The sequence below is a fragment of the Lactuca sativa genome, chromosome 3 (assembly GCF_002870075.4).
Source record: "Lactuca sativa cultivar Salinas chromosome 3, Lsat_Salinas_v11, whole genome shotgun sequence".
Taxonomy (NCBI): domain Eukaryota; kingdom Viridiplantae; phylum Streptophyta; class Magnoliopsida; order Asterales; family Asteraceae; genus Lactuca; species Lactuca sativa.
This window is the reverse complement of record NC_056625.2, coordinates 62,986,366-63,013,503: the sequence shown is the minus strand read 5'-3', so window position 1 is coordinate 63,013,503 and position 27,138 is coordinate 62,986,366. Positions and strand designations below refer to the sequence as shown.

General features: G+C 35.5%; 1 protein-coding gene across 1 annotated transcript; it reads right to left on the bottom strand.

Annotated features, from left to right (window-relative positions):
- Window positions 1-24,668: 24,668 nt before the first annotated feature.
- Window positions 24,669-26,735, bottom strand: LOC111884294 (uncharacterized). Its single transcript, XM_023880608.3, has one exon. The coding sequence runs from the start codon at window positions 26,644-26,646 to the stop codon at window positions 24,739-24,741; it is 1,908 nt and encodes a 635-aa protein (XP_023736376.1). The 5' UTR covers window positions 26,647-26,735; the 3' UTR covers window positions 24,669-24,738.
- Between the last annotated feature and the right edge of the window lie 403 nt (window positions 26,736-27,138).

Here is a 27,138-nt window from a genome sequence, read left to right as displayed (position 1 = left end):
GCAATAGGTATGGAATCACTAGGTCTCCCATGGAGTTCAATTTAACTTTCATTATGGGTCTTCGCAAGGAATGGCGAAGTGTGAGCACGATGATTAAGAATCAACAGAGTTTTGATTCAACTAAATTGAATGATCTCTACAATCAACTGAAAACACATGAATGTGAGGTTTCAGAAATGTATGAAGAATCAAAACAAAGTATTGGAGGTCCTTTGGCTCTTGTTTCAAAGGTATCAGAAACTGATGTTAATGAGAAAGATGGTTCAGATGAAGAAGGATTTTTGATTAACTCTGATGATGAAGTTGTGGCATTCTATTCAAACAAAAGAGTTAAAAAGTTTTTCAAAAAGCCTTTTAATCCAAAAGGAAAGGCTAGTGATGTGAAAAATGCAGTCACAAGAACTGGAGGGGAGGAGAGGAAGAAATTGGAGAAAGCTGATGAGAAACAAAAAGATGCGAAAGAAGTGAAGAAGTTGAAAGGTGATTCAGGAATTTACTGTCACTACTGCAACGATGCGAATCATTTTGCGGCTGATTGCATGTTGCGAAAGAAAGAAGAGAAGAAGGAAAAAGTTAAAGATGAAGCATACTACTCTGAAAAGATTGAAGAGATACGTGCTAAGACCAAAGGAGTGTATTTGGTTGTGAAAGGTGAAACTGATAATGAAGAAAGTGGTACGTATCAGATCTGGTCTTCAGGATCTGATGACGAGGAAATGAGGCATCCCACACATGGAGCAATGTTCGCAAGTTTTGAAGATTGCGAAGAGGAAATTTCAGGAAGGTGCTTCGTATCCAAATCCACGAACAAATCACCCATGACAACCAAGGTACGTGCAATACTTGAATCTTTTAATATTCCTTTATCTCCTTATGATGCTGAAATTGTTTCATTTGATGAAACTGTGGCTTATTTTGATTCTGTTATTGTGTCTGCTAGTACTGAAGCTCAAAAATTAAGTATGCAACTAGGTGAGACACGAAGAGAATTAGAAATAAAAAGGAGTAGAGTAGAAAAACTTGAAATGCAGATCAAAAATATAGATTGTGATAGGAATAATCTTACAAATGATGTTAGGTTGTTGCTAGCACAAAGGAACATATATTGTAATTCTGCCAAACGGTTTTATGCAAAATTAACTGCTTTACATCATTCTTTTGACATTAGCAAAGATGAACATAGGAAACTGTTACCTTTTCTTGAATATGAACGTGAAAAAGTTGATGTTGTTTCTTATGATTGTGAAAGTACAATTGCTCAATTTGACAAAATACCTGATGATAGATATACATATGGTATTGTCAAAATTGATGAATTTCTAAATGCTGATGAGTTAGTTAACATTGTCAATGAAAGTTTGAAAAAGAGTGAATAAGTGAAAATCTTAAAGAAAACGGAAAATTCAACTCTTGCCTCACAATTCAATTATGCTGATATTGATGAAAATTCAAATAATGTGAGTGAAATCAGTGAGATAGAAGAGGAAGAAGAGGTAGATTGTTCTCAATTGTCAATTGTTAATATCACATCTAAGATTAAAGGTAAAGAAATTATTGTTGATTCGATAGTAGAGGATGAAATTGATAAACCTTTAACTTCACAACATTGTAAGTTTGATAATGTGGAAGTTGAAAGCTGGAAATCTGATGATAATGAAGAAAACAGAGAAGAAAAGAAATATTCAAATGAAACACCTCAACGAGTTGTGGTTGATCAAGTGTTTGAAAATACTGAAGAATTTGACAAAATTTTAAATGACAAAGGCGCACATTATTTGGAAACCAACACAGTGGTATATCCAAATTTTGTATGTACTGATAAAACCATTTTTCCAAATCAAGTTTTTGTCACTACTGGAAATGCTGAGAAAGTTCATCCTGAATTCAACAAAATGATTGAAAAAGATAATCTAAAGTCAACCACAGAAGGTTTTTTCGCAAATCAAAACACAGAAGAAAACAATTTAACTCAAAATTCTTATGTGTTTCAAAAACAAAAATCATTACAAAAATGGGTGGTTAAAGGTGAAAAACCAAACAAAATTTTTGAAAAAGTTGAAAAGTCAAAGGCTGAAGTGAAATTAAATTCTCATGAATTCAAATTGATAGTTGGAAATTATTCAACAGAAAATAATGTTTCAAAAAGAAAAGCAAGAAAAACAGTTTTCTGGCAAGTTGTGTCAAATGACAAACCAAGAGATGAAAAAGAACAAATTTCAAAAACAAAATCATCTAAATTTCAGAGCAATAATAAACAAACAAATTTTGTTGATAAAAGTTCATATGTTCGCAAATATGACAACAATCGAAAATTTGAGAATTCGCAAAAATTTGCAAATAATCAAAAGTTTCAAAATGTTGGCAAATTCACGAAAACTTCATCAAGTTTGACAGATTCAACTCAAGCAAAAATAAAATTTTCACCAAAACTACCAAAATTTCCGAATCCTTCAGTTTCAAAACAGACCAAAGTTTCATATACAAAAGGAAAATCTGATGTAACTACAATCAATCGATGGTTTGAAGGGAAAGGAAGAAAATATCTAAGTGGGAAGTTTTTAGAGCAACAAATCAAGAATGCATTTGACAAGTTCGCAAATAACTCTTCCACTGCTAGTTCATCATCTCATCATTCGCAAGTTCCAGTTCAAAAATGGAAACCAGTTATCAAAAATGTGAATGTTGTGAAGGATAAGATTATAATCAATGGAAATCCAAAACTATTGAATGAATATATCTCAATATCTAGATCTGATGATGTTGATATAATGGATTCTGTCACAAACAAAGTGAAAACATGGTTTTTAAATTCCAAGAATTTGTTTCATTCTACTAATGATGGACCCAACAAGTCTTGGGTTCCTAAATTCTTTCAATAAATGCAGGTGATGTGTGACGAGCAATATGATTCTAAATGGTATATTGATAGTGGTTGCTCTCGTCATATGACTGGAAGAAAGGAAAACTTGCGAGATTATAGAAGTTTGGAAAATGCTGGAGTAGTCAAATTTGGGAATAATCACAAGTGTCAAGTGAAAGGCTATGGGAAAGTCACAAATGGAAAATTTACTGTGAACAGAGTTGCTTATGTTGAAGGACTTCAACATAATTTGATAAGCGTGTCACAACTTGTTGTTGGTACTAGAAATCAAGTTGTATTTAATGAAGAAGGAAGTATCATTTCAAATGCGAAGTCAAATGAAATACTTCTCAAATCCAAAAGATATGGTGATATGTTTACACTGGACATCAAACAATTGTGGGAAAACCTGTTGTGTGTTTAATATCAAAAGCATCTAATGATCTCAGCTGGCTTTGGCATAGAAGATTGTCACACTTGAACTTTCAAAATATTAATAAACTTGTCACTGAAGATTTAGTTCGAGGGTTACCAGTACTAAAATTTGACAATGATTCTTTGTGTGCAGCTTGCGAAGAAGGAAACCAACATCGAAAAGGTCATCCGATTGTGATAGATTCAAAAATCGTAGAACCATTAGAACTTCTTCACATTGACTTATGTGGACCGTTGATTGTTGCAACAATCAATAAAAAGCGGTATATGTTAGTTGTTGTAGATGATTTCTCTCGATTCACATGGGTGTTTTTTCTCAGGTTGAAATCTGAAGTTGCTCAGACGATGATTGATTTTATCAAAAAGATTGAACTTAGTCTGAAGAAGAATGTACGAAGAATTAAAAGTGATAATGGTTCTGAGTTTAAAAATCAAACTCTTGATATTTTTCTCACAAGCAAAGGCATTTCGCATAATTTCTCATCACCATATACTCCACAACAAAATGGTGTTGTTGAAAGAAGAAATCGATCTCTATGCGAAGCAGCCAGAACCATGTTAACATATGCGAATCTACCTCAATATCTTTGGGCAGAAGCAGTGATCACTGCATGTTTTACTCAGAATCGATCATTCATTCATCGAAGATTCAATGTTACTCCATATGAAATAATCAATAATCGGAAACCTAATGTAAAATTCTTTCATGTTTTTGGTTGCAGGTGCTTTATCATGAATCTCAAAGATAATTTGTCCAAGTTCCAAGCTAAAGCTGATGAAGGCATATTCTTAGGATATTTACATAATTCAGTTGCATACAGAGTGCTTAATAAAAGAACTAGAAAAGTTGAAGAAACTTTCAATTTAACGTTTGATGATTACTATCTTAAACAAATGGATAGTAAATTTGAAAATAAATCAACACTTGTGGATTCAAATACTCAAATTGATAATTCTGAAATCAACGATTTTGATTATGACTTAATTTTCAGAATTCCTGACAGGGCAATTGACGTAGAAAATAAAGCTCCTGTTAATCAAACATCAGAATCCTCAAAACATACTGATGATTCAACAATAAATACAACATCGATAACTTGTGAAAGTACGACTGATATTTGTATGGAGGAGGAACATACGAGTATTCATGAAGATAGTCAGCCAACTTTCGAGGGGGAGAATGAAATTATGAATCATCAAGTTGAGGGGGAGCATTCGTAGAATCAACAGGAACATCAAGTTGAGGGGGAGCATTCGCAGAATCAACAGGAACATCAAGTTGAGGGGGAGCATTCGCAGAATCAACAGGAACATCATTTTGAGGGGGAGCATCAAGATGAGGATCATGTTGAGGGGGAGCATGATGAAACAGAGACAATTAATCTTGATGAAAATGATGAGTTTCATGAACTAAATGATAACTTTTCTGTTGCAGGATCTGAAAATGAAGATATGTATGAAGATGCACCATTAGAGTTTGATCATAATTTTCCACTACTTGAGAAATGGATAAGAAATCATCCAAAAGAACAGGTAATTGGTAATCCACAAGATGGTGTGTTGACTAGAGCTCAAATTCGTGCGAAAAATGAGGTACTTAATGCGAACCAAGAACTATGTATGTTTAATGTTTTTATTTCGAAAATAGAGCCAAAAACAGTAAAGGATGCTATGGAACACTCAGATTGGGTTGTTGCTATGCAATCTGAACTGGTTGAATTTGAACGAAACAAGGTTTGGAGATTAGTATCTAAACCTTCTGATGTTTCAATTGTCGGATTAAAATGGATTTTTAAAAACAAAACCGACAAAGATGGCAATATTATTCGAAATAAAGCTAGACTAGTGGTTAAAGGTTATTTGCAACAAGAAGGGATAGACTATGAAGAAACATTTGCACCTGTTGCAAGACTTGAAGCAGTTCGCATATTTTTAGCCTATGCAGCTCATAAAGACTTTGATGTTTATCAAATGGATGTTAAATGTGCATTCTTAAATGAAGAACTAGAAGAAACAGTGTATGTTGAACAACCACCAGGATTTATAAGCAATGAAAATCCTAATCATGTTTACATCCTAGATAAAGTTGTATACGGATTAAAACAAACACCAAGAGCCTGGTACGCAACACTTACAAATTTCTTGAAACAATCTAAATATAAATAAGGATCAGTTGACCCCACATTATTTCGCAAGAAAGTTGGGTGTCATCTAATGCTTGTTCAAATTTATGTTGATGATATTATCTTTGGCTCGACTGATCCAACATTTTCAATTGAATTTGACAATCTAATGAAAAGTCAGTTTGAAATGAGCATGATGGGAAAAATTAATAATTTTCTTGGCTTAAACATAAGACATACAGAGATGGAATCTTAATCAATTAAGAAAAATATACGAAGAATTTGCTTGAAAAGTTTGGAATGTCTAATAGCACGAAACTCAGAGTACCAATGGCAGTAGGAACAAGACTAACTCCTTCGTTAGATGCTCCTGCTGTTGATTTAACACTTTATCGAAGCATGATAGGGTCTTTATTGTACTTAACTACAAGTAGACCTGATATTATGTTTTCGGTTTGCAATTATGCTAGATATCAAGCTAATCCCAGAGAACCTCATTTGACTGGAGTGAACAATTTCTTTAGGACTTTGGTATCCTACGAAAACGGGGTTTTTCATTCAAGATTTTTCAGATTCTGATCTAGGAGGATGTACTTTGGATAGGAAAAGTACGAGTAGTGGATGTCAACTATTGGATGGGAAGTTGGTGAGTTGGCAATCAAAGAAACAAACTTGTGTGGCTATATCAACCGCTGAGGCAGAATACATTGCTGTTGCTGCTTGCACTTCGCAAATTATTTGGATTCAGAGTCAACTTCGTGACTATACAATAAACATGAAAAAGATTCCTTTGTATTGTGATTCGCAAAGTGCAATTCGCATTTATCATAATCTAGTACAACATTCAAAGACAAAACACATTGCGCTTCGATATCATTTTATCAACGATCATGTGGAAGATGGGAATATTGAAATTCATTTTGTTAAAACAACTGAACAACTTGCTGATATTTTTACAAAACCTCTTGATGAAAAATCATTTGTTAGAATTTTAGCAGGTTTAGGGATGATTAATGCGAATTCAATTTCAAAAACTCATGCCTAAAAGTCTGGTTCAGCAGTTATGAGTCAAATTTGTTCAGAGGTTACTGTTCATTCAGAGGCTTCGCATGGCTTCGCATCCACATCTTTTCGCATCTAAGATCATAACAACTAAGGTAAGGTTTACGACTAATTTTGAATTTTTTTTAACTTTTGAAAAATCAAAAATCCAAAAAGATTTTATTTTGTTATGTTCTTAATTTTGAAAAATTATAAATCCAAAAAGATTTTATTTTGTTATGTTTTTAATTTTGAAAAATTCAAAAATCACAAAAATATGTCTGTTTTCTTTGTTCTTTAAACTTTGTGTGCTGAGAATTTAATACAGAGCTAAAATGCGAAGAAGTCATACTTATGTGTTTCTACGGGAAGGTATTAATTTTCTTTTAAAAACTAGTTAGGATGTCCCTAGAAGCATGCTGATGTATGTAGACCAAAAGCCTCAACAAGACTCTATGTGTGAAAAGAAAGCCTTAATGAAATTATCACATGAAAATTTCTTCCCAAAAAGGCTTATATTCGCATAAGTCAACAGAGCTACCTTACTCTTCTCAAATGAGTTAAGAGTTTTCTGTTTTGTCCATTATAACAGAGGTATACTTTGATTCTTATCCAATCTTTTTATACCAAACAATTCTTACACTCCAAATATTTGAAGAGATTTATCCTTGAGGTCTTTGATCAAACCAATCAAAACCTAGACAAATCACAAGTCTGTGTTTATGATCTAACATCATGAGTCCGTGATGGAAGTGAAACCCAAAAATCATAAACCTTAAGGAATTGACGGGGAACTTTGTTCCAGATTTTTACGAAACCTTTGTTTCAGTATCAAAAATTTCGAAACTTCAAATCATATTCAATTCGCATGTGTGGTCTTGATCAAATATTCACAACCAACAATGTTTGTTACCCAACAAGATCCAGAACAAATTTTTTTTGAATATGATTTCTGTGTAAGTTTCATTCGCAAATCCTAGTCATGATAAATATTTTCACAAGCCAACTTGTCACTAACTACACTGGTCAAACAAGTAATTTCATTTACAATTTCTCACCTTATGTTAAGGCTGATATGTAATAAAATTTAAAACTAATCCAAAATGTCTTTTAAAAGAAGCCCTTCGATACTTCTCTACAAGTATTCGATTGTAATTCACGGGAAACTACACAAGCTGTTGATTATCTCTCTTGATGATTAACGAAGCAACCTTTGCCTGGGGTTTCACTGCATTCATGTCAAATTAAAATTTTGACATCACAAAATTCCAAATTTTTTGTTTCTCATCTTATTCTGTTGACACAATGCACACACGAAATCCTTGAGGTTCTGAGTAAAACCAACTCAGACTGATGATTTCGCAAATCTGACATATGACTTCACTTTGTATCCCAAAAGTGAACGAGCCTTGACTCCATGCGAAGGGTTTTAACGGTTCAGATTCTATAACGGGAAACTTGACAGGCTGTGTACTCAAGATGGTTGGTATTCTATCCGGTTTTCAAGGAGATGTGACAGTTACTTTTTGAAGCATGGTTATCTTTTGCAGTCATGATCCGATTTTCAAGGTGCCACATCGGATAACATTAAATGCATCCCGCTTTAATTTCAAATCAATTTGAGTAAACTATAAAAGGGGGATCAAGAACACTATCTACGGTTACGCAAACAGAACTTTCACAAACATCCAAAGTTTCAACCTTGATCAAACTTCATCTTTTTCAAACCCGAAAAATGGCAGCCACTCAATCCAACACTGATGAAGTTCTTTCTCAATCCCTGATGAAAATCCAAAGCACAAACTATCAAGTTGATCCAAATGTATCTTCTTATCCTGAAGGCTTGAAGATGCTTATCGTTGCCCTGAAACGATCACCTCTGTCAACTGCCATGTTTAGTTCCTTCTCTGTTCTGATGACATGGTTATCCTTGGCAGCTTCAACGGCATCATACAATCATACAGCGGATGTGATAACATTCAACTTAATCAACAACAAACGGGTCAAACTGTCCAAGAAGATGTTTGTTGAATTCTTGCAGATTCCAAACAACCCTCCATTTGTCAAACCTGTTAACTCTGAAATCATTCACATGTTCAACGAGATGGGTCATCAACCAGAGCTTGAGAAGATCAGTGACTTTCAAAAGTTTGGGTTGCCGTGCATATGGAATTTCTTATTTGGAATTTTTCTCAGATGTCTTACAGGAAGATCAGTTGGACTGGATAGAGGACGAATGGAAGTATATGCCATGGTTATGGGCATATACTATGATATAAACGTTGATTATGCAACCCAATTATGGAAGGAATTTGTTAAGAGTCTTGAAAACACAAATTCGGAAAAGGGGATTTCGTGTGCAAGATATTGGAGCTTGATTCTGGAGAAGGTCTATGAAAAAGAAGCAATTCCAGTAATGGAGGATGTTGAAGTTGCTGAATTTTCTTTGTATCAGTTTCCAAAGGCAGTAGAAGATGATGAAGCAATCTTTACTCATGTGGCTCGCATTCCAGATGCGATGCTTCGCAAGGTATCTCAAACTCACAAAGTCTTGGTGAGATATTTGCGAACAGTTGATCAATCAGAGCAGACTGGAGTACTATTGGATGTTGCTGCTCCGTCAAAGAAGAAGAAGCTCATAAAGAAGGATGTGAAAGGTTCATCTACCCAACAAGTTCAAGATGAAGATATTCAGATTGAAGAAACTTCATCTAAGTCAAAGAAAGAAATAATACCTTCTAAGTCTGGGGTATTGAAGAAAATTCGCAAGGCCGAGGTGAGTAGTAAAGGCGTTACTATTCGTAGTATTCCAGCTCCGGTTTCTCCAGGAAAGAAGAGGCAAAGAGCTGAAGATGTTGCCAATAACATGCAACGTACTCTCATCAAAAGAAGGAAGATGGTGATTCGCAATGAATCATCTGATGAAGAAATAGTACCGGAAACTCCACCAGTAACATCTACGGTAAATGTTTCATTACCTATCATCCATACTTCGCAAATCTCTACCACCTTACCACTCACCAAACCACTCGAAATAGTCACTACCAAATCAGTTTTTGAGGAGGTACCTATTTCTGATACGGTTGTCAACGTATCTGATCCGGGGGCACCTATCCTGAGTGTTGCAACCACAATCCTAATCTCCTTACCTATTTCTTTACCAATTGTTTCAATTCCATTTACAACTTTATCCACCACTTCATTAATTTTTGATCATGCTCTTCAAAACCCATTTACAACACTTTTCCATCTCAATCACCCGAAAATCCTCAACTTTCGCAACCTTTATCTGATAACGAAGCTGAAGGAGGTGCCTTTGGAGGGATACTTGAAGACATTCATTTTGATTCAGAGGAGGAGGATATTCCTGATCATATGCTTATGACAGGAAAACAATTTAAAATCCAGAATCAGAAGTTGAATGCTATTATTCAGTCGCAAGCTGATTCCGGTAGGATGTCTTCTATATCATCAATGGAGATTGATGTAATGATCAAAGGTGCTGAGAAGCGTATTATGGAGAAGGTTGATCAATCTGACAGGAATAATGAACTTCGCATTCAAGCACAAGGGAGCAATTTTTCTTCAGTGGTCAAGGATTTGAAAGCTGTTGCAAAAGAATGTCATGTTCTTTTTGTACAGGATGTGAAGAAAGTTCGGGAGGATGTCAACTATAAGCTTCAAGAGTTGAAATCTGAACTTGTGAAGGAGCTTTAGGATATTCATACTCAAAATGTTGAAGTTCAAAAGCAGATTGCGGAGGTTTCTTCAAGAGTACAAAAGTTTGTTGATGTTCCTATTCTTGAAGCCCATAACGAAGAAACAAAGGAGAAGCTTGATCAGCTAACCAAGTTGGTGTCTGAGCTTAAAATGGTGGTTTCACAATCTTCAACTACACAAATTCTCACTCTTGAGTTCTTGTCTCTAAAGATTAATACTTTAGAACAAGCAATTCAGAAAGCTCTTGCTCCACTTGCCAATTTTACTTCTTTACTACCAAAGGGTGCCCCACCTGCTTTCACAGGGGTGCAAGGGGGAGATAAAAGTTTAAGTAAATAAGAGGATGCGAAGACAGTTGGAAAAGTTATATCTACTCAGCTTATAACTACTCTTCCCATACTTACGAAGCCAATTTCCTCAACCACAGTAACCACAAAAACGATTGCCAAAGGAATCGTTATTGGAGAAAAAGAAGGAGGTTCAAGTTCAAAACCTCAAACAGATATGGTGGGAAAAGGAAAAGGGATTTCATATGAAAAATCAAAGGAGGAGAAGAAAGTTGAGGCTGAAGAAGAGTTGGAAAGGATGAGGCAAGTACAAAGCGTCATGAGGCAGAGGGCAAGTGATCCTCCCACGATGAACAAAGGAGATCCTGCTAAGCTTTACTCTTACAAAACTATAGAGTCAAAAGTGGTGGGGAAGGAAATGTATGAATTCGAGAAGAAGCCAAAGAGAAGTTATGATATTGCGAATTCAGACAATTGTCAGCTGGATTTTCCAATAAATGAAATGCTATTCATCACTGCTCAGTACAAGATTAGTGAGAAGTTTGATAATCCTGATGATTATATACACATGAAAATCAGATTTCATGCTGTTTTGGGGAAGAATCCAGATGAAGTTTGGTCTTTAATGAAGATCAAAAAGGTTCTGACAATCAAGAAAGACATATTGTTTGAAGACATGCTTCAAAATTTTCGTTATTTTGTTATCCGAGCAGACAACAAGCAGTATGACTTCACTGTAGCAGATTTTCCTCTGATGAACTGCAATGATTTAATTCAAGTGGCTCTGATTTTGAAGCATATGGAAGAAAATAATCTCAAAGGCTCTGAGACTGAAGTGTTCAAGATAGGTTTCACACATGTGAAGACATACATCGACAACTACTTCAATTGTTTGGCTCTTATAGATGAAGAACTGGCTAATGTGTTGGGAAGAGAAGTGAACGTTCCTTGGGAAGAAACTTTATCTCAATCAGCATTATCGAAATATATTGTTGGGGAAATATGCCTGAAACCTTTCGGCATGGTGTTTTCTGGAAGAGATACAAAAGGGAAACCTAAGAAGTTCTTGTTTAAAGTCTCAGAGGTGGAAAGATATAATTCTTCGCAATATACGCACTTTATTATTCGTATGAACAATTGCAAGAAGAAAAATGAAGGAGACAAGAAAGATCTCAAGAAGGTGATCTCCTGGTATGGAGAAGTGCGAAAGACAATCCACTCAGCTGTTCAAAAGCTTATGGGATGAATAGCTTCGACTGTTTACAAAGGGGGAGAATGTAGATGTAAAATTGTAAAAGTCGAATATAGTGTTTTGTATAGTTTCACATTTTATGTTATTTTACTAAGTCATCTTTATGCGAAGTTAAATGTTTAGACTTAGTATATTTTTTGTACACTCATGTTCCCTATAAATAGGGACTGAGGTTAGAAGTAGAAAGGGACTTTCGTAACAAATATCTCTTTTCTGCTTATGTTGTAATCAGTCTTTATCAATATGAGATCTGATTAATATTTACTCTTCGTGTTCTAAATCTTCAATTACTCAAATCAAACTTTGCTTTCTCAAATCTCGGTAACAATTCTCATCAAGTCTTGGATGAATTGCATGTACAATAGAGAAACCTATATCCAAGCATTAGGGTTTGCATGAGCACATAGGATGTTCTTATGGCTAAAAACCATCAGTGGTATCAGAGCCTTGATTGGTTTCTATTGTATTGATGCCTAGTACATTCATTCATGTTGCAAGATCGAGTTTTTGGTCATCTGCCTGACAAACTCGTCGAGTTCCAATGTGGAATCGTCGAGTAGGGTGAACTCGGCGAGTCCATAAGGGGACTCGGCGAGTTTAGCTGTCAGACAGGCAGATTTTCAGGATCTTTACCTATTTTGACTTAGGATAATTGCCATAATTGTTTAAAATTAATAAAATTCGAATTTTATTGATTCCTTATTATTATCTTTGTCAAAATAAAAGATTTTGGTCATCTAATTAGATAATTGTTACCTTATTTGATAAATGTTAAATTATATGAATTATTTGATCATTATCTTGCAAGAATTTGAACTAGATCTAATTAGATAACCACTAATTAATAGTTAATTGCCTTATTTGAATTATCTGATCTAGAATATTCTTGACAAAGTTTGGAAAAGTTTCAAATTAATCCCTTTAGGTTTTATAGTTTAAATTAGAACTTAAAAGTTTTGGTTTTGAAATTTAAATAAGTTAAACCCTAACGTTTTGAAATGTTTCAAAACTTGCCCTCAAGTTTTGGAATTTAAAAGTTGATTAAAAGTTTAATTTATAAATGTTAAATTCTAAAACCCTAGTATTGTTTTGAAAAAGTTCAAATCACACCCTTACGGTTTTATTAATTAATTAAGGTGTATAATTAAAAGAGATTTAATAAACCCATAAAATTTTTGGTTTACATTTAATTAAATTAAAAGTATAATTTATTAAATTAGAACACCTAGTATTTTAAAAGTGTAAAATACACCCTATACTATATATAACATTAAAAGTCTAGTATTATATATGTATGAGTAAACAGTCAGTCTTACCGTTAGTAGGCCTCATTCACGAAGCTGGTCTATAAGGGGTGTTTAAGGAAATTGTCTATAAAATGGCGATTGAATGGGTATCCACTCTTACCCACCACACTCTTGACTAGTGGAGAAACCTTCCATTATAAGTATAATGAAGTACAAAAGTAACTAAATGCTTTTATAATTCCCAATCTTAGTTGCTTTAGGCAAAAGTGAATTGATGTAATTCCATGAAATTACACTTTGTGCCCTTGCGAAGACGTTAGTGGAGCGTGTGTGGTTAACTGGCACACCAAATGGTTCTAAGCAAAGGTAGCAAAGGGTGACTCAATGTTTGTCATAGTTCGGTGGAGCATGTGTGGTTAATCGGCACATCGAATAGATGATTGTAACATGTGGGGGCACCATGTAAGTTTGCATGGTTATTCACACCCGCTTTGTGATCCTCGATATCCCAGTCACAAACTAGAGGGGCATATCGAGATTTAAACATGCAATTGAAAAGTTCAATGAATCTCAAAAGATCTAGGAATTTTCAATAGATTTAAAACTTAAATTTCTTTTTCGTTTTTCATGGTGGAAATTAGTGAATCGTCATTCACTTACCTTCAAATATTCTGCAACTAGATTACGACATCCGTTTTCTAGGTTGTAGAGTAATGTGTTGGGTCCTAGCTTTAATATCTCATTTGGCTGATTTATTAGGGACTCAATCAATCAATTAACTTGAATTTAATTTTTCTCCCGTTTTGTAGATGTCAAAGTATGACAACTATGGTCTTCCCAAATCCCATGGAACAAGCTTTTCACATGAAGATGATATTCCACGATTCGATCGAGGAACACGAGATCATGCTTCACTTCCTCCACCTCCTCCTATTATTCTCCCTTACCCACAAGTTCAAAAGATTGAAAAGTTTAAACTCACTCAAGCCCTTTTGGCAAGTAAACATGAAGAAGGAAAGTCAGTGTGTGCACACATCCTAGAGATGAAGTCACACATTGATAGATTAAGAATGTTGGGATCTGTTGTCTGTGAGGAGTTGGCTGTTGACTGGGTTCTTCAGTCACTTCCTAGCTCATATAGTGAGTTCGTAAGAGAGTACTATATGATGAACCACGACGTAAACCTCATTGATCTCACCTATATGCTTATTGTTGCTGAATCAACAATGATTTGGCGCACTGGAAAAACAAAGTTGATTGGTGGATCGGCCTTCCAGACCTCTATGGATATAGGCAATGGCAACGAAAGGCATGCCATGATCGAAAAGTTTGATCATAAGAGAAAGGCAAAGTCAGAAATAGTTTCGTGTGTTGTTCCAAAAGAGTCAATTTGCTTTTATTGCCAAGAGAAGGGGCATTGGAGACGAAGCTGCCTTATTTACCTAAGATATCTAAGAGATGGGAGAGTCAAAACGTATGACTCTGATTTAGGTAAAATCCATTAACTCTCTTAAGTTCCTATTCTAGATTCTTAATACATGATGTGATAAGATTACATTTCAATGTCTTGTAGGATCGAAGAAAAGAGAGGAAGCTTAAGGGAAGAAGTGAGCGGAATCTAATCGTGAAGAAATGGATTTCGATCGCATTACTTGAAGATTAGAATCTTGAGCTACTACTTGGAGTTAGAATAAGATTGCTAAGAAATATGTATTAACATAGTTTTTCAATTGAATTGCATTGTAAGGACAAATTTTTTTCCGCAATAAAATAAATTTTGATTTTTTATATTATTTATTTATCCTTGCAATGGCGTGTATGAAAAAATTGATGTTTGAAAGTTTCTATTATTAGCAATAATGGATTTGATTCTTAATTATGTTATTTGTGGAAAGGTCAAGAATTTACCAAATAGGGAAAGTTTCTCATCGCCCAAGTTTCAATTGGATAGAAACTTGGATTCATACAACAAGTATTGCATTATAAATGAGAAGTTTCATATTTGGAAATTAGACTAATTCGTTGACAAAGTTTCAAGTGAAGGACTAGGAGATCAAGTACACAAGGTTGTGTGTTGTTCAAGTCCACCACAAGAGTGACAAAGATATTCGTCATGATTTACTAAAGGTTTAGTGGATTTGATTATACTTATAAGATTAAGTGTAATTCCAAGTTGATTTGAAAGAGTTTAAATCAATAGCAGAACGAATAAGAAGAATCAACTAGGCAGAAAGATAAAAGTTTCTCTATTTTAAGAAGAAGGGAGAGTACCTTTATTATATTTTATGATAGGTCTTAATGATTAAGAACCATATCTCAATTGATCCTCTAAGTGAGTCTTAGTGCAATTGTATGTATGAGAAGAGGAATCAGGAATTGAAGAAATAGTTACATCAAGAAGTCAATCATACTTCGTTCCAAAACCAAGTCTTAGAGTTAAGATTGTGACAATGAGTGACAAGTCTTAAGAAGGTTTATAACATTCATCAAATGTGGAATTTGAAAAAGGGTTTTCTTATTACTGCACATTTGAAATTGGAAAGTTGTGATGTCTTAGGTAAGACAAAGACCAACTAGGACCAATTTTGTGAAATGTTTAGTCTTGATAAAAGCTACACTAACTCTTGAATATTTGTTTGTCGAAGAAATGTTGATTGACAAGAGAATCTTATATGTCAAGGAGTCAGTGGGAGTCTTAATGGTCTTGAAAAGTTTCAAGAACTAATCAAGAATAAACCTTATCGATCATCACTAGCACACGACTTGAGGTTTACAACCTATCGTGTTGACATTATCTTGTTTCTCTGCCGTTCCAATTGAGTTAATTATGCATGTAAGTTCTATGAGTTCTCATTTGAACGCATAAAAGGCAAGCACCTTGATCAATGAAAAGTACATTAATAAGATAGGGTGAGCTGCTTAACTACTTGGAAGACATGGTGGGCAGCCGTGTTACCATAAGGCAAGAGATCAAGATTGAGAAGGTTCGGTCCATATGAATTTGGATTTGTCGCAACTTTGGTTTTGACAATTCGCATGGATAGGAGCACATACACCATTAAAATCTAAGTGTCATAAGATTTCCTCCTTCATGAAGATGACTGTGAGATAATGCTTTCACTAAGAGAGATTTTAAGAAGATAGTGATTGTGAAAATTTTATTCTCGAATTCGATTATGGTTACGGTATCCCTTCCCATAATTCGAATTGTGAGATTTGGAAATTAGTCTGAATTGTTTAGACACACATATGAGCTATCTAAGGCAAAGGTGTACAAGTTTAAGAAGCTTAGATAAAGGATTATCATGTCAAAGCTAGTGGGAGCATAAGTGTTATGCTTATTTGATAATAATCATCATGATAGTGGGAGCATAAATGTTGTGCTTGTATGATTATTAAAACGAGTATTGCAAGATAGCAATATTAATTATAGAAAACAAGAGTTATCCTTTGCAAAGTCGTAAGGGTTGAATAGTTGTTTTGCTATAATTAAGGGAGAAAATATTATGCTTCATTTCAAATCTAAAGGCTTAAGTTGTGGAATGTTAATAAATTTAGTCAAGGATACATAGTGTGCTCTCAAATTTTGATTATAATTATGGCATAGTTCGAATTGTGAGAACGTGACACATAAAATATAATGGCAAAAGATTGATAAAGTATCAAATCTTTATGTAAGACATTAGGCATCGTGTCTCATACGCTTCGGGTATAGGATTGGTTGCAAATGCTATAATATTTGAACATTCTAAAATTTTTCAAATGTCTAGCTCATTAAGAGGGAAAAAGGACAAGAATCGGTTTTGACTAAGATAATTAAACAACTATCAAAGGACGATCCAAAGCTCGCTGAGGATTCATCGCTTGTGAGATGTTGGAAGTATGGTATTGGATGGAACATATCGACATTATTATGAATAGATAAGATTCTATTAAGAATGAATTGTCATATGCAAATATGGAAATGTTTCCATATTGGGAGTTCGATATTGAGAATCTATATCTAGATTAGAAACTATTATGCAACAAGGATGTTCAAAGGAATGTACTTTGAGTGAGAGACATCATATCTATAGAATTGTTTCTAATAGAGATTAGCCAAGTCTTGATGATTTTGAGCTATGACCTTACGAAAGAATCATTGCATAAAATGTTAGAATCTAGCAGAAGTAACAAGAATTTGATATTCTTATACTTATGATAAGGATTGGGAGTTGTGAAATGAGTATGGTTAGAAATGTGTTCATTTTATCTATTTCACAAAGTAAGGACCGTAGGTAAACATTGTGTGCATGCTAAGAGCATGGGACAATTGTTGTTATAATTCAAATAAGAAGTTGATTACCCAAAACAACAAATAATGAGTAATCAATATGGTGATTAAATAAAATGTTTTATTTATACCCAGAGTTTGGGGCTATATGGGATTAGTATTATTCTTGTGTTTCACTTTGCATGTTTTGACTTCCTGAATAATTAAACTGATTCAGAACAATCAAATTATTCAAACAGACCACAGTCGTTCATATGTTGGAAGTAGGTATGAATGAAGATTGTCGTGAATTGGTGTGTGGATTGTCTAAAGTGTATTAGACATAAGTAAATGTTTGCTGCAACGTTCATGAGTGCTTATGAATATGATCTGAGCATTGGATTAAACCCACGCTCACTTAGATCACTTCATGGATTTTATCACGAGTGATTGGTGAGACGATAACATCTTATATTCTTGAAACCGAGATGTGCGAGTTGTATCTTGCGAGTCGGTTACACATTGATAATATGTAAACGTACCAGTAACTTGGTGTCATAAAACATATTGTTGTGTGTGATTCGGTGAGTGAGTGCAAGCAAGCATTGAATAAAATTTTATCCGTTCCTTTTATCCAGAGTAGGATGAAAGCGATATATGTGGGCCCCTCGATGATTTAGTGATGGCACATAAGCGCTTGGCCAAGCCGAGACTAATTTGATGTGTTCAATTGTAGTCTGTTGTCAGTCGTCATAAATCGGAAATCGAGAAACAACACATAGACAGAGAGAATGATTTAAATCAATGTCTCAGTCTATACGATATCTAGAATGGAGGAATATATGATCCCTTATCTAAAGGACGCGTATCTGATCAGATTAGAGTTGACAGCGACTTTTGAAAGCTACGACTGCAGATCAGGATCTGAAGTCATACGCATAATAGTTATTAGACTTATCCAAGTGGGAGACTGTTGGATTAGTGTCTAAGTCCATAACTATTTTGGTATGTACTTGACCCGATGGTGCATGATCCTTTTGGGTTGCCTTCACCAAAGAGACTTGATAGGATGAATTATGGAGAGAAAGGATTAATTATGATTTATTAATATATTATGAGAATAATATATTAAAGGAGAAATCATATTGTTTAATTAATATTAGTCAAGAATTAATTGATAATTAATTTTGTGGCTAAAAGAGATTAATTAAACTTAAGGGACTGGAACTGTAATTATAAGATAATTGCATTTGGGCTATGGATTACCTTGGAATAATAGGTTGGACGAATTCTATGGGGAAACCCATTAGAAATCGTCCAAGGGATATTCTAAAAGGGTCCATGGGCTGCTTAGGGCTTAAGCAGTCAGATTAGGGTTTCCTAGTTGAAAACCCTAATAGCCTACATGTATATATAGTTCCCTTAAGCCTAAAAAACGTGGATAAGAGTTCCTCTAGGGTTTTGGACGTTCTTGGGCAGCCTACTCTCTCCTTATTCTTCATCCTCTTACTCTTGGTGTTTGTGAGCCATTAGAGGAGTGACACTTGTGACTCTAAGCTTTCTAAAGTCATTACAAGGAGGATTTGAGATTGTTATTACTACATAATAATCAAGGTAAGATCTAAAAACCCTTTCACATGTTAATATGATTAATTGTATGTTAGAACTAGGGTTTAAAGTCTTGGATGAATTGCATGTACAATAGAGAAACCTAGATCCAAGCATTAGGGTTTGCATGAGCACATAAGATGTTCTTATGGATAAAACCCATCAAAGCATTGGTCAAAACACACTTCCTAGATGATTAATAAGAATTTAGATCACTCAATGACATGTTTCACCATGAGTGTGTGGCCGTACACCCACTTGGGCCGTACACACACATGAAACACACCATTCTGGCCGTACACTCCAAGGTGTGGCCATACACCCATTATATGCAACCATTGGTACTTATAGAACTTGGATCTAAATGTTTTCTATGTCATAGGGTGTCTTTCCTTACATAATTAGTTGTTTAAACACTAATTATATACATATATGTGTCATTATATTCTTATTAGGATTCGTTGTGCTCAAGTCTTCACTTGACACTTAGCATCCTACAAACCGATCTTTCATTTGTATTGCTCACTACAGGTGAGTTCATACCCCCTTAACTTATATTTTAAATGATTTTAAATGCTTTTATGGGGGTAATACAAGTAGAAACATTATAGTTATTATATCAATCACATGTGATTAATAACTATTAAACAGATAGATTTCTTATACTTCAAACTGTGTTTCCAGACAAACTACTTCAAATAGCTTTACAAACTCTTTTATATGAAATACTCCTTATTAAACTCTTTTAAACTTATACTTTATCAAAATCATGTCTATATAGATATAATTATATAAGTAGGGTTGAAAAGACTTAGGACTGATAACTCGCCTTATTTCCTGTTCCTTGTTTGGTTGTGGACTTAGGGTATCGGTTGTTTGTCCGAAGGTTGTTTGAATCTTAGTTATATATTATGTGTATGTATATAGATATTAAAGTTCTTCATTCAGTTCAATACCTTTGGGTAGCAAAGGTGTACAAACATGTTCATTCATACAAACAACATTACTAGTAAACTACAATGAGTATAGTTTAGGAAGTCACTACTTACTATTACTAGAACAATGAAACATACAAGAGTCAGTTCATTCATGAGTCAATACAAATATAATATTATGAGAAACAAAGAGAACATACTGTTATGAGAAACAAAGAGAACATACTATTATGAGAAACAAAGAGAACATACACTACACTATACAAAGAGAACATACACTACATTATACAAAAAGAACATACAGTACACTAGTACAGAGAGAACATACAATACACTAGAACATACTATACAAACACTAGAACACTATAACATTAATGTGAGCCACTACTTCATGGCATGGCAATCTATTGCTGTGTCACATTTTGCAACCAGAGTCTCCTGGAGGGAGAGCGTGCTGCTAGCTACAGTGGGACCTGCAGGTCTATGGATGACTAATGTCATACCATTTCAATGCCTTAGAGCGTCGTGTTTTAACTAGTTGATCAAGCATGGTTACAATCATATCACATTTTACCTTAATCAACAAACGGGTTTAAGGTAGTTAGTACATTGGTAGTTACTTTCAAACAATACTACTGTACACTGTTATTTTCCCATTGCATTCACACTGTGATCTTCTCACATAAACGGAAATGTAAACTCTATTTTTTTATTATAGTCATACTTGGGAAAGATACAAACTTTTACATACAACACAACACACAAAACATTTTGGCCTTGGTAGAAGGTTACTATTTAGTAGAAAATATAGGATTTTCTAGGATATACAAACAATTACTACAAACACTTACAAACATTTACATCAAACATTTACAAACACTTTCATACAAACAATGACACTAAAATACTTATGAACTCACTAGCTTTAATGCTGATCTATGCTTTCAAAATAACTTGTACTCTCAGGTCACCAGTAGACAGGTACCAATGACCAGGTTTTGAGAAGATGGAGCACGTTCAAGACTCATCTCTTATTTTGATTCATATTTTTGGTGTCTTATAAACTATACAGAACACACTTGTATTAAAATTTTATTATTAATGCAATGGATAATGTTGTTGCTTGTTTACTATTATGCATTGTTGTGATACTGTACATGACGTCCTCCGCCCCGAAACCTTTCCGCCGTTCAGGTTTTGGGGTGTATGAAAGACCATGATACGACTCGCGACATAATGGCAAGACTATGGTTGACACATAACACCCTTTATGATATGTATGATATGCACAATATGTATGGTATGTGGTGTTTTGGGGAACTCACTAAGATCTGTGCTTACAGTTGTGGTTTATGGTTTTCAGGTACTTCCGGTTCGAAAGGGAAGGGTCCGGCTGATCGCAACGCATACACCCGTTTTTTCCGCAACTAGTGATTTTGGGATTGTACTCTGATAAATTTTTTTTGCTTGAAATGCTTTTAAATGTTTGAATAAAAGATAAAAGAGTGTTTTGGTTATGTTAAAAACGAAAATTTTACACTGTGATTTTCCGGATGTTTCAAATTAGTATGAGAGCCTTGGTTTGAGGGATCCGGGCATACTCTCGAGTATGCCTAGACTCAAACTGAGGGTTTGGTGAAAATTTTCATAAAATAAACGTTTTATTAAAAGGGTTTCTAATCAAAGAAAGGGGTGTGATGCATACAATCGGCTGAGCTCAAGTAAGTGATTCCCAGAATACCCATACACGTTTGTCATGATTATATGTATGAGAATTTCAATCTAGGATGAGGCTAGGGATAATTTCAGGAATTGCATGATAGATTAGCCTGATATGTGATGCCTTGTTGCCTACGTAGCATTAGATTCCATGCTGGATTGGGAATATGTATTGGTATCAGTAATTGCTAAGTGTATGCTTTAAAAAATTGTATACGGTTAGGATCTTATAGCCATAGAATGATTGATTTGGCCTTATTTCCCGTTCCTCGTTTGGTTGTGGTCCTAGGGTAGAGTCTTTTATTCGACAACCTATTTGATCCTGTATTTGTGTATAATTTGCATGCATAAGGCAATCGACAGTGAGAATGGAAGCTCTTAGCATTAGTTGTAGTATGTGAGTTTGAATGTTCTTGGTTGTTCTATGGATTGGAGTGCTACTGCATGAATGCTTCTTGCTTTGTGCTTTGTGGGACTCTTAAGTGATGTGAGTTAGCTAATAAATGAATATGTTAAGTCACATGTAATAAAGGTTGAATAATCTCAGAGTGATGGATTTGACCCTATTACGCAACTCTCGTTTGAGTCAAACTGTTGTCGGGATGAGTCTTTTACTCGGAGGATTATCTGAGCTTTGTTGCATGTGATTATATTCATGACGTAGCTAACTAACATTATGGGGAGTTCTTTAGCAGCTGATGGCAGGGTGAGGTCGGAAACCTAATGCTTCAGTAGGTTTAGTTGCACTGATTAGCGAACATTTGGAGCATCAGTTTGAGAGAGTGACTTAGAGGATTCAGGATGACCCTTGAGGAAAGTATGAATATGTGTGGAAGGTGATATTGGTCCCGTACTACTGAAAGCACATGATCCATACTCGAATCATGAAGGGTCCTGGAGAATCTAGGAAGCCAGTGGGATGAGGAATTCTTGAGTATGTTTTGATTATTTGCATGTTGTATTTCAGTTTGGCGATGAGCACTTAGGGAGGAGGTTTAGGTTCTGGTTTCGGTTTAGGTGCAGGTACTGATCCGATTAGCGAGCAGGTGCGGGAGTTCATCTCATCAGGGAGGAGGTTCAGGTTCTATCGATCATTATTTTATTGTTTCTGTGCCATTTGGTTTATGCATTATAAGAAGACCAGTGGATGACCCTTGACATTTGTATAAAATACCAGAAGGCAGCTCCTGGCAAATCTGTATGCAAGACCAGAGTTTGGACTAGTAGATAAGTAGTTGTAGATTTTATGGTAGTTGTTTTTGTGATGCTTGCATGGAAGACCATGAGGTGGCTTCTGACACTTGTCTGTAATACCCAGAGTTTTGGTCCTCGGCCTGACAAGGAAAGATCATGATACGACTCGCGGCATAATAACAAGACTATGGGTGGCACATAGCACCCTTTATGATATGTATGATATGCACGATATGTATGGTATGCGTTTTGAGAAACCCACTAAGCTTTGTGGTTACAATTATGGTTTATAGGTATTTCCGGTTCAAAAGGAAAGGGTCCGACTTGATCGCAGCGCATACACCCGTGTTTTCCGCAACTCGTGATTTTGTGCTTGTACTCTATAATTGTTTTGTTTGAAATGCTTTTAAATATTTGAATAAAAAATAAATGAGTGTTTTGGTTATGTTAAAAACGAAAATTTTACACTGTGATTTTCTGGATGTTTCAATATAAATACACTTAATGAGAACGTTACTTTTTCATCTAGACATAAGGTTAGTCGGGATGTTGCAAGGTATTATCCTGAAGAAAGAAACAAATTACATGCTTACTTGAGTAATCTAACTAACCAGACTTTTGCCACATGTATCCGGAAATGCAGTCGAAATACGACATGTATTGGGGGTACATTCAACAATCTCATTGATTATATATGCTTCACGATGTTCTTTGATCCAAAAATGAAATCATCATTTATGGTACATGCATTTAAGAAGATGATCTCGCACAGGAAGAAAACCCGACGTCAAATTCGGCCATACACCTGGAAGTGACATCCATTGTTTAGGAGGTTAAAAAGAACGATGAATCATTTATTATAATATACAAAGACAAATTCAAAAACTATGGATCGTGTCGAAAAGCATGAGGAGGTAGTGGTTTTTTATAACGATAACGACTTTTTGGACGATCTCTTAAACATTGAAGATACCGAGTTAAAAATATATTTGAATGGGCCAAAGTATCTTATAGTAAAGAGGTTGGCATTATCAAGTGGTGGAAACAAAATGGGTTGGGTTTCCATATCTTTGTTCGAATGGGCAAATGTAATTTCTAATATTTTTGTAGTGATTTTGAGTTTATTTATAAAATAACTAACTTATAATTTTTAATAGTTTTGTTTGTAGATATTTTGAACATATAAGTTTAGGCCGAGACAACTGGTTCAACATTTAGAACTTGTAGTCACAATATGCTTCGGGAATTGTACCGACAACTTTAAGACTTGTACCATGTGAAAATATGGTTTTATAGGTCCATATATGTGTATCGGTTTTGGTACCAAAAATAGGGTACTGGTCACAGGGACCGAGCTATGTAGGAGCCTCTACCCCTCACATTTTCAGGCACAGTGAAATTTTTTTGAATTTTTTTTTCCGGTATCCTGTATTTTTTCTGATGTGGTACCCTTAAAATTTAGGTGTGTTATCAATGAGATTTTGTTCTGGCTCCGCCACTGACCGGTCAGGTTTAAAACCGAGCCTAGCCATAAATTATAAACAGTAAAAATTCAATATTGAAGTAAAACCATGAATGACTTGTAAACTTAAGAATGTTTATGGCATTTTCCCAATGTTTAATTAGTATTGGTTATTTTGTCCTGTTCCCCTTCCCCTTTTCCAGTTGGTTTATTTTCTAAATACATAACAAATTATAAAGATCGGCGAAGATTATGAGTCTATTTTGGTAAATGATTCGAGAAATAAAAACTATATTTTAGAGTTTATATCTTAAAAATCAATTTTTAAATGCTAAATGGACCTTGATTAACAAAACCAATATATAAAAGTAAGAATCTAAACACGTTGCAAAATGAAAATATGGACATAAAATGTTTGTAATAGAAAGAGTTGATCCTAAACTATTATATTTTTAAAGCATATATAATTCAAAATCCTATCGACTTATACTTTTGTACGTATTGCTTTGGTTAGAGAACTCTAAAAAGAGAATTACGTGTGTATTCCTAACTATATTTACACTCAAAAGAGATTTAAACAAAAAGCCAAATACATAAATCAAATCAATATAATGCCCTCGATTGAAAAATCTCCAATCTCTGTTTGGCTTCCAAAACAAGTGTTTCTAAAGAAGAATCTTGCATCAAATGACCTTGTTTCAACGCCCATTGAAGCACAATCAGCACGTCTTCTTGAGCTAATGTCTCGCTATCGGGCACATGTAACGCGATATAGCAAAGAAGAATTAAGCCCGGTAGTTGTGCCATTTGTTCCCCAAAATAAGTTAGCTGAATCAAGTACTTAGGCGCTCCCGCCTCTAATATCGCCTTGCAATGGTTCACGTGCAAATAGTTATCCGTGCACGCGAACTTTATCAGTGCAATAGCCGCCTCTGCTGACACCTCGGATTCCCTCTCATCAAGAAGCCTCACCAAAGGAGGGATGAGCCTTGTTTCAGTGGCTCGAAATGTGCGGGCCAAGTTTCCAATTGATTGGATGCTTGGGATAAGGAGATCCGAGTCTCCTTTGTTAACAATTTTAAGCAGCTTGTCCACAACCTCACGAGCGGTTGGTGATGTTGGCTTAAAGGCTGAACGTCGCAACTCAGCTTGACGTTCCGCCACCGCAGTGATTTCCATCAATGCCATTATTGAGTTATATTTTACTTCTTCTTCACCTTTTTCCAAGAGAACTGCAAAGCATAAAAGTGCTCGGGATTCTGTTATTGTTTTACAAATAGAGAAGTTATCGGCACAAAGGTGCCATAGGGCTCGAGCCGCCATCGCCTTCATTTCAACTCTTGTGGCCGGATCTTCAAATTCCCTCCTTTTGATGCTTGCCCCCGGCAATGCAACACGTCTTCTACTCTTTTCTCTTCGTTGTTGTGGTGGGGTTTGGTTCACCTTCATACTAGGCCCCGATTTAATGGTTACGCTATTACTCGTTTGATGCATTTCACCAGAATCTAGACCACCGGGACGTGCCACATGACACTTATCGTTGTTATCTTGCGAATTCTTAGCATTGTGATCCGAATTCGCGACAACAACCGCATGCATTGATGGTATATTGCTTGGCATATTGTTTTTGTTAACAATCGTGTATTTGCTATGCTCTTCAATAGTCTCGTATGCTAAATGACTCACGAGTAACCGAATCGTGTTGTTTTGCAAGAAATGGTCTTGACATTTTGGATGGTTGGCTGCTAACTCGGATATGGCCCATGTGACACTAATTTGAACCTTCATGTGCCCTTTTTTAAGTATTTTTGCGAACACCGAACAAACGCCTGCATTGACGATTTGTTCGACGCTCTCTGGGTCGCGACCGAGCAAACCTATTGCTCGAATCGCGCTCTCTTGCCCTTCCATTCTACCTTCCTTAGCTAGTTTCAAAAGAGGTGGCACACCACCTTCTTCTACAATCAATCTACCGTATCTATCATTATCACGTGCCAATGAAACAAGTGATCCCGCTGCATCGGCTCGATCATCGAGGGTCCCACAACAAAGGACTGCAATTTGCTCCCATATTAAGCAAAGCATCGGCTCATTGGCTACAATAGGCGGCAACCCAACACACTCATCGTGACGTTCCTCCGCCGGAGTTGAGACACGGAGGAGCCATGACACGTCTCCGATTGAATTCTCAATCTGCTGTGAAAATTTCTTAATGGCGGCGGCGGGGATGATGGTGAATACCCGTTGGAAGCCATTAGCTCTGCATTTGAATACAAGTTGCAGGGTCTTGTCTAAAATATGTTCTGTATTATCGATGATCCGACGGGTGGGTCGTTCATAAAGGTCATTGCTTGAACGTGCGGCTTGCCGGAGGAGAACACCGAGTTTCTCTGTCCTGCTTTTGATATCGGCGCAATCTTGTTTGAATGAGCAAGCAAAATCTGCCTCTTTTACGATTTGGTCTGCCAATTGAATCGGTCTTGCAATGATCTGTTTTACGATGTCCGCCATCGCCAACGGCGGACCACCTCCGTCGCGTCTTTGGAATTTAAAGAGAGAGAATGTGAAGGGTTAGAGAGAGAAACGGGTGATTCCGAAATCGATATCGATGTTTCTTTAGAATAGAGAAAATGAGATGGATGCATATATCATGAAATGTTTGTTAAAACATTTCGATGATCATTAAACCAGAGGCTTTTGAAATGTCTGAAAAGGGTTTGTTTTTTGTTTTTTTTTTTCAAGAAACAACCATAAAAGATTGGTGGCGACGGCGGCACGCGACGGTGATGAGCGGCGGGAGAAGAGAGAGAAGGACTGCAGAGGGTTAAATGCAAATTACTTGTATCTTTTTGGGACCCTGTCTTTTTTTATTTTTTTATATTTTTAAATTAAATGTGTTAATATTTTGAAGATTTAATGAACCAAAAAAGACGGTTACAAACTACATGTTTGTGGTCAAAAAAGAAATTGCGGAGGTAAATATGGCCGTTAATTATTATACAA

Coding starts and splice junctions, on each gene's coding strand:
- LOC111884294 (XM_023880608.3), bottom strand. CDS start 26,646: ATGGCGGACATCGTAAAACAGATCATTGCAAGACCGATTCAATTGGCA.